Source organism: Denticeps clupeoides, chromosome 3, assembly GCF_900700375.1.
Source record: "Denticeps clupeoides chromosome 3, fDenClu1.1, whole genome shotgun sequence".
NCBI classification, from domain to species: domain Eukaryota; kingdom Metazoa; phylum Chordata; class Actinopteri; order Clupeiformes; family Denticipitidae; genus Denticeps; species Denticeps clupeoides.
Window position 1 is genome coordinate 35,376,907 of NC_041709.1, and position 13,455 is coordinate 35,390,361.

At 51.8% G+C, this 13,455-nt stretch overlaps 2 protein-coding genes across 2 annotated transcripts; one reads left to right on the top strand and one right to left on the bottom strand.

The window, feature by feature from the left end:
* Positions 1-85: 85 nt before the first annotated feature.
* Positions 86-752, top strand: mrps28 (mitochondrial ribosomal protein S28). The gene has a single exon (XM_028972523.1). The coding sequence runs from the start codon at positions 106-108 to the stop codon at positions 631-633; it is 528 nt and encodes a 175-aa protein (XP_028828356.1). The 5' UTR covers positions 86-105; the 3' UTR covers positions 634-752.
* On the bottom strand, positions 655-13,444 carry capn1b (calpain 1, (mu/I) large subunit b). Its single transcript, XM_028972195.1, is given in 23 exon segments — positions 655-1,088; positions 1,576-1,634; positions 1,706-1,819; positions 1,900-1,978; positions 2,111-2,179; positions 3,022-3,086; positions 3,154-3,211; positions 3,300-3,365; positions 3,455-3,494; positions 5,275-5,486; positions 5,565-5,576; positions 5,657-5,826; positions 7,493-7,653; positions 8,632-8,681; positions 8,683-8,707; positions 8,785-8,870; positions 8,941-9,024; positions 9,105-9,273; positions 9,513-9,646; positions 10,394-10,512; positions 11,349-11,418; positions 12,174-12,482; positions 13,333-13,444. Coding segments are annotated over 22 exon segments (2,115 nt in total). The 5' UTR covers positions 12,420-12,482; positions 13,333-13,444; the 3' UTR covers positions 655-1,061.
* Positions 13,445-13,455: the final 11 nt, after the last annotated feature.

The window sequence follows — 13,455 nt, forward strand, 5'->3', positions numbered from 1 at the left end:
GGAAACATTAAAAAACAAATAAAAACATACGCAAGGTTGTTTCGTATTGTTATTGTTTTATTGCCTTCATCTCCCGACACGCATAGCGCGGCAGCCAGATAAAACATGGCCGCCGCCTGGAAGGTTGCGTGCCGCGGGGCCGCCGCGACGCGTTCGCTCCGTAAACCGGCCGCGGTCCCGCGTCGGACGCTCTCCGACGTCCCGGGGAAGGAGCCGGACCAGGACGCGCGGAAGCCCGGCTTCGCCGCGGCCTACGAGCTGCACACGGACCTGCGGCCGGACGGGCGCCGGGGCCCCGCGGACGAGGAGTCCTTCGCCACCCTGCTGCGCCGCTCCCCGCTCGTCCAGATGGGCCCGGCCCGGGACCGGATCGTCACGGGCAGGATCTTCAAGGTGGTGGGCGACGACCTCTACGTCGACTTCGGGGCCAAGTTCCACTGCGTGTGCCGGCGGCCGCCGGAGGGCCCGGACGCGGGCCGCTACCAGCGCGGCGCCCGGGTGCGGCTGCGGCTGGAGGACCTGGAGCTGACGGCGCGGTTCCTGGGGGCCGCGACCGACACCACGCTGCTGGAGGCCGAGGCCACGCTGCTCGGCCTGCTGGACGGCAAAGACGCCGCCAAGGCCGGACAGTGAATAACGAGACGAGGCCGAGGCGTGGAGAGACTTCAACTTTATTTCCAGGCGTGACCTCTGACCCTCAGTATCATATGCAAGTCATATAAATAAAACCGAGTATTGTAGTGAACCATCAACACCGTGTATTATTTAAGCTGCTGCAGTTTACTAGTAGTATTAGTAATAAAACTCTTCATCACTGTAATTTAACCTGCTCGTACTGGTGGAATTAAGGCAGCGTGGCCTCGGGCCCGCGGTTAAGGATTATTAAAACGCACACGGCTAAATGCGGACCTCGTTTCCAGTTTTCTGGCTCATGCGGCTGTTTACATGCGGATATTCCGGAACGTCGTCTCGTCGTCCTACAGGGAACGGTGGCGGGTGGACGTGGGCGAAGCAGCAGTGCAGCGGGCGGAGTCCGTCTGAGCAGGACCTACCAGGCCACCTCAGCCACACATCGTCACGTAGAGCCACTATGAGGGAGAGAGAGAGAGGAACCGGCTGCTGAGATCTGACAGGTTCGAGGACTCGAACCTCAACACTTCACAACAAGTGAAATAAACCAGATGAATGATTCAAGTTGAAGAAGTAAAAAGCTGAGACCCGGGTTCAAGCCCCACTTACTACCATTGTGTCCCTGAGCAGGACACTTAACCCTGAGTGTCTCAGGGGAGACTATCCCCATAACTACTGACTGTAAGTCGCTCTGCATAAGGACGTCTAATAAATACCAGATATGTAATTTGATAAACTGGATTCTATCATTGAGTTCAAAAGTTAGCAGCCATAACGATAAAAAAAATAATAATTTATGTGCAATGAATAAGGTTGTTTAAATGAAATTACGTCTTTAAATTCTATTGGAATGTATTTGTAAATCAGTCGAACTATCTGCTTTTCTGTAGCAGTCATCTATAAATGAAAGACGAGTAGAAGGTTGCTACTAGAACATCTGATCACCTCGGTGAGGTTCAGCTCGGCAGCTCCAGTCCCGTCCTTCTCCAGCTCGTAGAAGGTCTCTGTTGGAAAGGCAGCGCATGTCAGACTCGCGTCGGCGGCGTCCGGTTGGACGGTTAGGACGGAGACTTACTGAACATGGCCTCCAGCTTGACCAAGCAGCACACAAAGTTGTCAAAGTCGATGGTCTCGTTGTCGTGATATCGGGCCACCAGCACCTGGATCAGCCTGTTGTTGAGCTTGAAGCCTGGGAGAAGGAGAAGAATTCAGCATGGAACATTAATAGCGCGTGCCATCCTGTACGAGGTGAAACGGAGAAGTTCGCACCAGCAGACTCCAGCGCCAGCCTCATCTCATAGGCGCTCATGGATCCAGACTTGTCCAGATCAAACTGCCTGAAGATGCCCTGTGGAGAAAAACAGTCCTTTTCGATATCAGGATAGACCAGAGCATCTCCTGGCCCACAAAAGGACAAATATGATCCCTTTCTCTGGACTAACTTCTCTGGAGACAAGTTCGAGATCAGGAAGAGACTCACCAGCCACTTCCTGATTTTGTTCCACAGAATCTGAAACTCCAGGATGCCCAGGCGGGCGCTGCCGTCTTTCTGAAAGTCGCGTGACTGGTTAAGGGCGTTCAGAGCTCCACGTGAACCTGAGGAGACCTGTGCACTTACGAGAACGTCACTCCACGTGCTTCTTTAGCCACAAACATAATGCGGCCTACAGAAGAGACTCCCTCAAAAGCACAACCACATGTTGACTGTGGAGAGGAGGTCTTTAAAGGTCCCCTGACATGAAAATGTCACTTTGTGAGATGATTTAACATTAATACGAGTTCCTCTAACCTGTCTGTGGTCCTGCAGTGGTTAGAGATGGAGATAGGTATAAAGACTGTTTGGTCATTCTGATTCGCCGTTCAGAGAGCGGCAGCTCAGATGGTAGGATCTGGGATTTGTCCCCTTATGATGTCATAAGGGGAAAGGTCTGAAGAACCAGCGGGTTCATTTTATTTTTTCTGGAAAAACGCAGACACGACTTCCTGTCCGTACCAAACATTGTGATTGGTGAACGGTGTTCATGTAATTTAATGCAAATGCCTGCTCAACTTCTATTGGCCGCTCTCCTCCTTGTCCCGCCTCTCTCCTCCTCATTAGCATTTAAAGCTACAGACGCTGAGACAGCGCGTCCTGGGAAATCTCATCGTGGGACTGGACAAAGTGGCTGAAATTCTGCACCACAAGACTTCAGATGCAGAATTAGGGGACCAACAAGACCGATATATATGTATATAAAAAAAAACTTTTAATAAACCGCAGAAAGGAGAAGATCTACCACCAACATGCGTTCCATCCCATGTGTTCTACTGCAGATAATGATCCGTGTAAGCGGAGATCACCAGGAAGAACCAGGCCTCAGCCTCACACTGGTGCATTGTGGGGAAGGATACGTCCAAGAGGCTGATCATCCCCCGACACGACTCCATGCTGAACCCGTCCGTCTTCAGGTCCTGATCTGGAGGCAGAAACAGACCCTCCTTACCCTCACCCTCGGTGCAGGACGCGAGAAACGAAGGACTTACGTTTGGACACGACCCGGTTCAGGATGGTCCTCAGCTCGTGGACCGAGATCTCCATGTCCTGCAACGGCACACGAGGGCCACTGAGCTGGGAAGACGACCGAAACTGCCGTCCACCCCGGCCCTCCAGATCTACAGAACCACCTCACCTCTCCAGAGAGCTTGGCGAACATGGCCCTGAAGGAACCGTCGATGTCCTCCTCCGAAACCGGCTCCTTTCGGTGGAAATGCAGCACAGTGAACGTTAGAACCCCCGACCCGCAGGACGTGGTCTACAGAGCCGGCCGGTCTAACGCTGCCTCACCTCCTCCTCCGGGCTGTAGGAGACCTCGTCGTCCATCTCCCTGCACGGAGGGGGGAGGAGATGTTCACGCGCCGCGGCTCCAACCCGAACGCCGCTTCAGGATTTGATTTATTTGTATTCGTTTTCCATTTTTTGCACATTAAGCTCCGTAATTATCTCCACACACACTGAAGTTATTAGTATTATTATTAATATTAAACGATTTCTAACCGAACTCCGCATTTGTACGTGGGGCTGTGAAGAAAGAACTTCTTCTGCGCGCACGACACGACAATAAACGATTGGAATCTTTGATTCCATTTCAGTTGCAGTTTTGATTAAAATAGATAAACACCAACATTTGTCATAACTTGTCTAAAGCTCATTGTTTAAAACAAAAAAAAAAAAAACGCGAATCGTATCAAACCCTGCTGTTTTATACGCTGAAGTGTTCCTCAAAACAGTTAATAAAAATATGACTTTACTTTACTTGGCAGAGGAAGACACCAGCAATTCTAATTCTAATTCAAAAGATTCTGAGTTTTACAAAACAAAAAGAGCCCTGAGAAGGCCGAACTGTCAGAAAAAGAACATGCTCGGAAGAAGTGCTGGACAAATTTTTGTTTCGTGCAGTGTGTGTGTGTGTGTGTGTGTGTGTGTGTGTGTGTGTGTGTGTGTGTGCGCGTGCGTTAGACTCGTCTGAAATACTTTTTAAACAAGTGGGTTTTTTTAACTGTTTAGGCTAGTCGAATGGAGCAGGGCAAGTTGTTCCACCAGCCAGGGACAACACAGGAGAATTTGTGGATTTATGTCAAACTGAGTCTGAACCATCACGTTGCTGCGATCTCCAGATCCTGCAGGTTCACTCGCTACAACATTCACAAGATTCGGCCTTTTCTCTCGCAACAGGCTACGAGGCTCCTCGCCTCTGCAGTCACCATAAAACCCCTCCAGATGGTCCAAAATATGGCAGCCCGTCTCATCTTCAACCAGCCAAAACACCCCCACGTCCCGCCTCTCCTCACCTCTCTCCACTGGCTCCTGGTAGCTGCTCACATCGAGTTTAAATCCTTGATGCTGCCTACAGGGCTGTAAATGGAACTTCACCCTCCTCCTCCTCCTACAATACTACCCAGCTACACTCCTGCACGCTCTCTCAGATCTGCAAATGAAATGATCCCTCTTCACAGGATCTCCGACTCCAATCATCTCTGTTCTCCTGTGTTGTCCCTGGCTGGTGGGACAACTTGTCCTGCTCCATTCGACTACATTTACATTTACAGTATTTATCAGACGCCCTTATCCAGAGCGACTTACAATCAGTATTTACAGGGACAGTCTCCCTGGAGCAACATAGGGTTAAGTGTCTTGCTCAGGGACACAATGGTAGTAAGTGGGATTTGAACCCGGGTCTTCTGGTTCACAGGCGAGTGTCTTACCCACTAGGCTACTACCACCCACTGGACTATAGCCGACTAGCCGAGACCACCACCACCACCTTTAAGAAGCAGCTGAAAACCCACTTGTTCAAAAAGTATTTCAGTCGAGTCCAACACACGCGCACACACACACTCAGAAAAAATATATAGTCCAGCACTGAACAATTCCCAGCATGCTCTATTCCTGACAAGTTGGGCCTTATCAGGACTCTTAGTTTTGTAACTCAAAATCTATAGAAACCGAACGAGAACTGCTGGTGTCCTCTGGTGTAAGTCGCTTTGGATAAAAGTGTAAAGTAAAGAACAGAGTCGATCAGGATCGGAGACCCCGTGAAGAGGGATATCTAATTATTATTTATAACGCCGATGATTGAAGGCGCTGCGAGTAGGAGAGGGACTCACTGCGTCTCCGACTGCTTCTCGGTGAAGACGCGCAGCACGAAGTCGGCCTCCTTGCTGGGCTCGAAGGTGGAGGGCACGACGATGTACTCCCCCGGCGGGAGGCGGAGCCTGGCGCTCACCTCGCGCAGGTTGATGAACGTCTCGGAGCGCGCGCACGACGAGTGGCGCAGGAAGAAGTCCTTCTTCAGGTGGACGCTGGGGCTGCCGCGGTACTGCAGCCACCACAGGTCACAACACGTGTGTGTGTGTGTGTGTGTGTGTGTGTGTTATATCTATCACATCATTCTCACCTCCTCTGGCACCTGCATTAAAATTGAAACGACAGATAAATGAAAAAGGAAGGAAGAAGCGAACGACGGACAGAAGTTGTCGTGGGTTGGACCTCGTAGACGGCGAAGCCGATGGTGTGCATGTCCTGTCCCTGCCGCCTGTAGCGCCGCCGGTCTTTCTGCATGAGGGCCACCAGGAAGCTGCAGGCCACCTCGGGGTCGTCAGGGTCGTCGTCCTCCTCCAGCAGGACGATGCGGTACTGCGGGTTGATCCAGAACGTGTCTGCAGCACAGAAAACCAGGAATCATGCGGAGATCCACTGCCGTACACCCCGGATGGACTTATGTGTCCATATACAGTACAGGCCAAAGGTTTGGACACCTTCTCATTCAACGTGTTTTCTTTATTTTCATGACCATTTACGTTGGTAGATTCTCACTGAAGGCATCAAAACTATGAATGAACACATGTGGAGTTCTGTACTTAACAAAAAGTGGAGACCTGACCTCCACAGTCACCGGACCTGAACCCAGTCCAGATGGTTTGGGGTGAGCTGGACCCCAACAAGTGCTAAACACCTCTGGGAACTCCTTCAAGACTGTTGGAGAAGCATTTCAGGTGACGACCTCTTGAAGCTCATCGAGAGAATGCCAAGAGTGTGCAAAGCAGGAATCAGAGCAAAGAAACTAGAATATAAAACATGTTCACTTATTTCACCTTTTTTTGTTAATTACAGAACTCCTCATGTGTTCATTCATAGTTTTGATGCCTTCAGTGAGAATCTACGTAAATGGTCATGAAGATAAAGAAAACACATTGAATGAGAAGGTGTCCCGACTTTTGGTCTGTACTGCATGTACATGTGCTACATATCCAGGTGGTCATGCACAGATAGAATACTTCCACATGACTGATGCGAAGGAGGCGCTCTGCGTGCTGTATGGAGCGATCTGTGCAACGTGACATCTTAATCCATGCCAATCTCAAGTCAGTTCTCCCTAAATTCCATCAACAGGCGGGCTTTACACCAACGTCGCCCCCAACAGGCCACATCACTCATGAGACCGCTCATCAGTCCAGTGCTGTCCACCCTGCTGACCCACGACTGTGCAGCGATGCACAGCACCAACCACATCATCAAGTTCGCCGAGGACACGACCATGGTGGCTCTCATCAGCAAGAACGTTGAGTCAGCGTACAGAGAGGAGGTGCAACCACTGACGGACTGGCGTAAGGAGATGATTGTTGACGTCAGAAGACAACGGAGGGACCACTCTCCACTGAACATCCACGGTTCTTGTGTGGAGATCGTCAAGAACACAAAGTTCCTCTGTGTTCATCTAGAGGAGAACCGCTCCTGGAATCTCAACGCCAGCTCGACAGCCAAGGAAGCCCAGCAGGGTCTCTACTTCCTGCGGATGCTGCACACCCGCCCTCCTACCATCCGGAAGCATTCGGGCCCTCACAGCCAGACTCTGATGGCTTGTGGGATGAAGATGTTGCAGACACCTGAACACTCAGAACATCTCTCCATTACATTTCTATTCCAGCGGGTTTTACACGTTCTCCACCGCCTGTCTCTGGATTATTTGACGTCACTCTTGATATTCTTGCACCGTTCGTGTCCTAATTCCTTTTTGCATTATTTCAAACCATACAAATTTACTTAACAAAATCATTTGTTACTTAAAAAAAGGTGAATTAAGTTGATCAAACGCAATTTGGCATCGAACGCAAATTAAACAACATTTTTACATTATCAAACCATTTCTTACGTAAAAAAAAATTAAATTAAGTTGATATGTAGGGTTTGAAATAACGGAATTAGGACCGCCTAAATCAAACAAATCATTTTTTCCAGTTTTTTTCCGATATGAAATGACTGAATATGTTTCGCTGATAGAGCGCGTGCTGGGGATGTATGGCGCGCGTGCATCGTCCTTCGTACTGGGGTGGTTCCTGCAGCCGCCCGCCGTGCTGCCCCGCCTCCAGCTCCCCTCGAACTTGGCGGCGTTCCAGAAGTTGAGCGCGTCCGCGCTGAGCGCGTCCGCCGTCAGGTTGCAGATCTCCAGCCTGGAGAACTGCTTCTTGAACTCGCTGAAGGACATCCTGAGTGTGCAGAGGGAGGGGAAAAAACATGTGTTTTATCCACTTTGTTACACCGATGGACAGACCGCAGGGCTGGGCGATACGGCCTAAATATATTATTGTGATATTTTGAAGCTATAATACAGAATAGATCATCTAGATACCCTGAAACGTCCTCTAAATCACCATATACATGCTACATTTGGCCTGGTTGCATGAAATGGTAAAGAAAAGTGTAGTGATTGTCACATGTGATACACAGCAGCACAGCACACGGTGCACACAGTGAAATTTGTCCTCTGCATTTAACCCATCACCCTTGGTGAGCAGTGGGCAGCCATGACAGGCGCCCGGGGAGCAGTGTGTGGGGACGGTGCTTTGCTCAGTGGCACCTTGGCAGATCGGGATTCGAACCGGCAACCTTCTGATTATGGTGTCACGATCTGGACCTTCCCGTTTCCCCGACCGGAGATTCGTGTTCTCTGGTGACCTGGTTTTGTGTGTCTGTGATTATTAGTATAAATGTCTCCTTGCTGTTTCCCGTCCTCGTTCTGTCATTCCAATATCCGCCTCCAATATCAAAACCACGTCTCTGAAATCGCGTGGCCTTTCAAGCCAAGGTCCCGTCCCCACACACTGCTCCCCGGGCACCTGTCATGGCCGCCCACTGCTCACCAGTGTTGACGGTTAAATACGGAGGACACGTTTCGCCGTGTAGTAGGTTGGTAGTAGCCTAGCGGGTAACACACTCGCCTATGAACCAGAAGGCCCAGGTTCAAACCCCACTTACTACCATCGTGTCCCTGAGCAGGACACTTAACCCTGAGTGTCTCCAGGGGGGGACTGTCCCTGTAACTACTGACTAAGTCACTCTGGATAAGGGCGTAAATGTAAATGTTTGACAATGACGATCACTTCACGTTTACTTCACGCGGGCCGAGTCGCGAGACGTCCAGTATTTTCTACACGGCGCCCTGCGGAGGGTGGAGCGGTCCTCACCAGAACTCCCCGTCCTCCATACGCTGGTTCATGTCCTGCTTGTCGGCCGGGGTCGATATCGTTCCACTCGGAGGAGCTGAGAACAAAGCGCATCAAACCACGCTCATCAAGGCAAAGTGTCTAGAGGAGATAAAACAGTTCCCGCGTACGAACCCGTCGCTCCACGCCCCGGTCCACTCCACCTGTCCCCAGGGGTTGCGGATCCGGATCAGCTTCTCGTTCGATCCGCGGAAATCCACCTGCGATGGCGAGAGAAGCGTGAGGCGGAGCGCGGAGCTCGGAAAAAAGCGAGGGCCCGCGCTCAGCTACCTGCTTCAGGCCGGTGACGGAGTAGGCGTGGCCCTTCACCAGCTTCTTAAAGGTCACCGCCTCCATGTCGAAGGCGCTGGTGATCTGCGGACACAGGAGACACGGGCGTCAGACGGCGCGGACGGAGACGTCCCCGCGTCCCCCCGGCCGGGGCGGGGCCTCACGTCGATGGAGCAGCCCAGCAGCGAGCCCCTCTCCAGCGCCTTGCCGATGATGCGGTGCAGGTCGCGGGGGGCTTTGGACAGCTCGTACATTTCGGCCACGCCCCCGGTGAAGTCCTCGAAGCCCTCGGTGGTGGAGCCGCCCGACAAGGCCTCGTAGCAGCCGTTCAGCCTGGAACGTGCCTCATTTTCATCAACTCCACTCAACTTATAGCAAGTTTGTGTTTAAAAAATTCTATTTTGCACTAAGAATCTCAAATAAATGTTCTTTTTTATCATTTTTATCATATTTTCAACCGTCTCTGGTCACAATTAAAATCTGCATGGTGCCAGATTTCTGATTCTCGTCTCATTTTTTAACTCTTCATCTAGCCAGAGTAAAAGTGAAAGTGATTGGTGAAGGTTCGGTACTTGGCGTAGGCCTTCTCCAGCAGGGCGCTCCAGAACTCGTTCCCCTCGGCCGAGTGGACGAACAGCAGCTCCCCGTCCTTCGCCGGCAGCCGGTCGTCGATCACCACGTCCACCCACTCGCCGAACTGCCAGAACTGCAGGACAAGCGAGTGACACGCCGTGATCGAGGGGTTTTAAAAAGGTGAGAAAAAAAAGCAGGCAGCCTGCCCCACCACTAGGGGGCGCTGAGGTGAATCTCAGAATCGATGCGGACGTGGATTCATAATCGATTACATGCACGGTGAGTTTCTGGCGACGGCGCGGCGAGCTCAACTCGAATCGAATCGTGAGGCCAATTATCAAATCTTATTATCCTAACGGCTCCACCGACCTCCTGGTGAAGTCCTGCTCCCGGTTTCGGTCCAGTCTGAACTTTTTACCCGCCTTCAAGATTAATTATGATCCTATACAGCGTATCGTATGAAAGTTGAGTCGCGGCTACTGGACTTTCTTTAATGTAGAGACGTTTTACATTTACAGCATTTACTAGACGCCCTTATCCACATCGACTTACAATCAGTAGTTAAAGGGACAGTCCCCCCCCGGAGACACCCAGGGTTAAGTGTCCTGCTCAGGGACACGATGGTAGTAAGTGGGATTTGAACCTGGGTCTTCTGGTTCACAGGCGAATGTGTTACCCTCTAGGCTACTACCACCCAGGTTCTGCGTCCACAGAACTTAGTCAATCGACAAAGAGATGGACAAAGTTGTGCGGATGCAGAATGAAACGTCTCTACGTTAAAGAAAGTCCAGTTGCCACGACTCAACTTTCAGACAAATTCACCTGGATGACTGAGAATCTTCACCGACGTATTTCTATACAGCGTAGCTCTGCGTTTCACCTGGAAGTGGAAGATGCCGGCGTAGCCGTCCTGAAAGCTCTGGCCGTGGGGGACCACCCTGTGCAAGAGCTTCTCATTCAGAGTCAAAGATGCAATGGCAGCTAAGAGCCAGCAGTCTCCTGTAGAGAGAGAGAGAGAGAGGAGGTGAAAAGCTCTTACAGCTCCAGATATCGACTGACCCCCCCTTCCCCCGACACGATAATGGACTGGTTGCATGTTTGCTGATGTCTGTTCCTGTTATTCGCACTAAACACCTCCCCCTTCCCAGAAGCCCACTCTGCGACGTCCAGTACCTCCAAACATGGACCCTGCTCTGATACCTGCTGCACCCTCGCTCACGTACATCTGCGCCTTCTAGTTTATATCTGGTCTTTCTACAGCTGTGTCTGCAACAATAAGACCATCAGATCACGACAAAATAAAGGTCCTCTGACATGAAAATGTCACTAAAGCTCAGACGGTCGGATCTGGAATTTGTCCCCTTATAACATCATTTGTGGTTGGTGAATGGTGTTGATGATGTTCTCCTCCTGGTCCCGCCTCTCTCCTCCTCATTAGCATTTAAAGCTACAGACGGTGAAACGGCGCGTCCTGGGAAACCTCATTGTGGGACTGGATCAAAGTGGCTGTAATTCTGCACCACGAGACGTCAGATTCAGAATTAGGGGACCAACAAGACCTAAATAAAAGCGAAAAAGTTAATGTCATCGGACCTTTCAAGCGAAGAGGACCTTATTTATAAAAACCAGTTAGTGGCTGTGATGGGCAGAGCCGTTTCACCGATGTGTTGTAATCGAATACAGCAGCAGGGGGCGCTCTCTACAGCATCTTACAGCCACAGTTCAGAACCCCGACCCCTGACCCCCGACCTCGGCCGGGCAGGTCACAGGTCCCCCGGGGAACGTCCGCCCCTGATCCCTGTGGTGGGACCGTCGCGCGAAAGCGGCACACCTACCCAGCGCTCCCTGGCAGATGTCGGTCCGCGTGGCCCCGCCCACGATGAACTGGGGGTCGTTCGTCAGCTCCTGTCACGGCGGATAAAAAAAAATCCACATCAGAATCCACCTGATCCGGCCCAGCTTTACTCGTTTCCAATCAACTTTAAAACGTGATCAATTCTGATCTGCAGCTTAACAGATGAATCAACTAATTACATGTACAGTATTTACCCGACGCCCTTATCCAGAGCGACTTACAGTCAGTAGTTACAGGGACAGTCCCCCCCTGGAGACACTCAGGGTTAAGTGTCTTGGGGTTTGAACCTGGGTCTCCTGGTTCATAGGTGAGTGTGGTACCCGCTAGGCCACTACCACCCTGTTCACAAGGTAATCTCTTTAAATGAGATTTTTTATTTAATCCTCCTAATGGACTACTCCTTCTGTTACCAGAAGAAATAATCCAACCTGGCATCCCAAAATAGTCAACTAAGTCAGCAGTGGGGTGGTGGTGGTCTAATCAGAAGGTTGCCGGTTCGAATCCCGAGCCGCCAAGGTGCCACTGAGCAAAGCACCGTCCCCACACACTGCTCCCCGGGCGCCTGTCATGGTGCCCACTGCTCACTCAGGGTGATGGTTAAATGCAGAGGACACATTTCACTGTGACACCGTGTGCTGTGCTGCTCTGTTTTTTTAGTTTTTTTTCCCCTCAATTCAAGTGAACTTTCTGATCATCTCACCACATGCAGGCAGCGCGGGAGATTTTAAAATGTAGGAACGTAAAATGACGGCGTCTGCCCGGGTCCCCTCATGGTGAACCTCGTGAATACGGACGCTCCTCTCACCGTGGGCCGCGTCCACTGCACGCCGCGGGTTTTGGAGGAGTGCGGCGCCAGCTCTTTGAAGCCCAGGGAGGCGGGCTGGGCGGGGAAGGCGGGGTCCTGGAAGAGCCGCCCCGCCTCCAGACACTCCTGGCGCAGGCCGTGGTAGTCCTGTCCCAGGAAGCGCAGGGCCTGCTGGTGGGAGCCCGCGCCCGCGGCGCGCAGCCGCTCGTGGTGGACCCGCGTCGACATGCCGCCCACGGAATACATACCAGGCGCGCCCTCAACGGCCAATCAGCTCCTTGCAGCTTCACGTGGGCGGAGCTTCTCCGCCTACCGAGAGAAGATGAACAAGACAGCTACAGACACGCAGCGACACGTCAATCATCTCAGATTGACGGGCGCCTGTCAGGGCCGCCCCTGATTGGCTGATGTGGAGAACTGGACCAAAGTAACATCGGACAGCAGATAGCGGCGGGGAGTCGACAGAGTTGCTGACGTGTACGTAGACACACACACACACACACACACACACACACACATACGCACCCACGTACACACACACACAGACACACATACACACAGACACATACGCACCCACGTACACACACACACAGACAGACACACATACACATACGCACCCACGTACACACACACGCACCCACGTACACATGCACAGACACACACGCACCCACACATATACGTACACACACGTACACACATATGCACAGACACACACACACCCACGTACAGACACACCTGTATACACATATGCACAGACACACCTGTACACAAACACACACACCCACACACCTGTACACACACAGACAGGTTGATGGCGTGGAAGTGCTTTTCTCGGGGTGGAGCTGCAGGGGGCAGCAGGGTGACCCCCGCACGTTCCCGGTGTTCCAGTCTGAGAGTTCACGGAACCAGTTGAACCGACATTGCATGCTGGGATACGGTCTGTTCTGGAGAGTTTGGGTCCTTCACAACAACGCGCCACACTTCAAGCTCATTTAAATAAACGTGGACTATCGGACGTCTGCTGTCCGTCCCGAGGTGAAGCGCATGAATCAGCGTTTCTCCGCACGGCCAGATTGTTCCAGAACGACATAAAAATGTCACAAGCGCGACACAGAATTCCCCACAAAATTCCCACGTGAAAACGTCCCGTCCCTCGTACCGTAAAGAGGACTTCTCTTCTCCGGAGGCTGTAACGGAGCTCCCGGGCGACGATGAGGATGAAGAAGATCCCCGCAGCAGATCGGGGCGCGGCCCGAGGGGGGAGGGGCCTCGGACGAAGCCC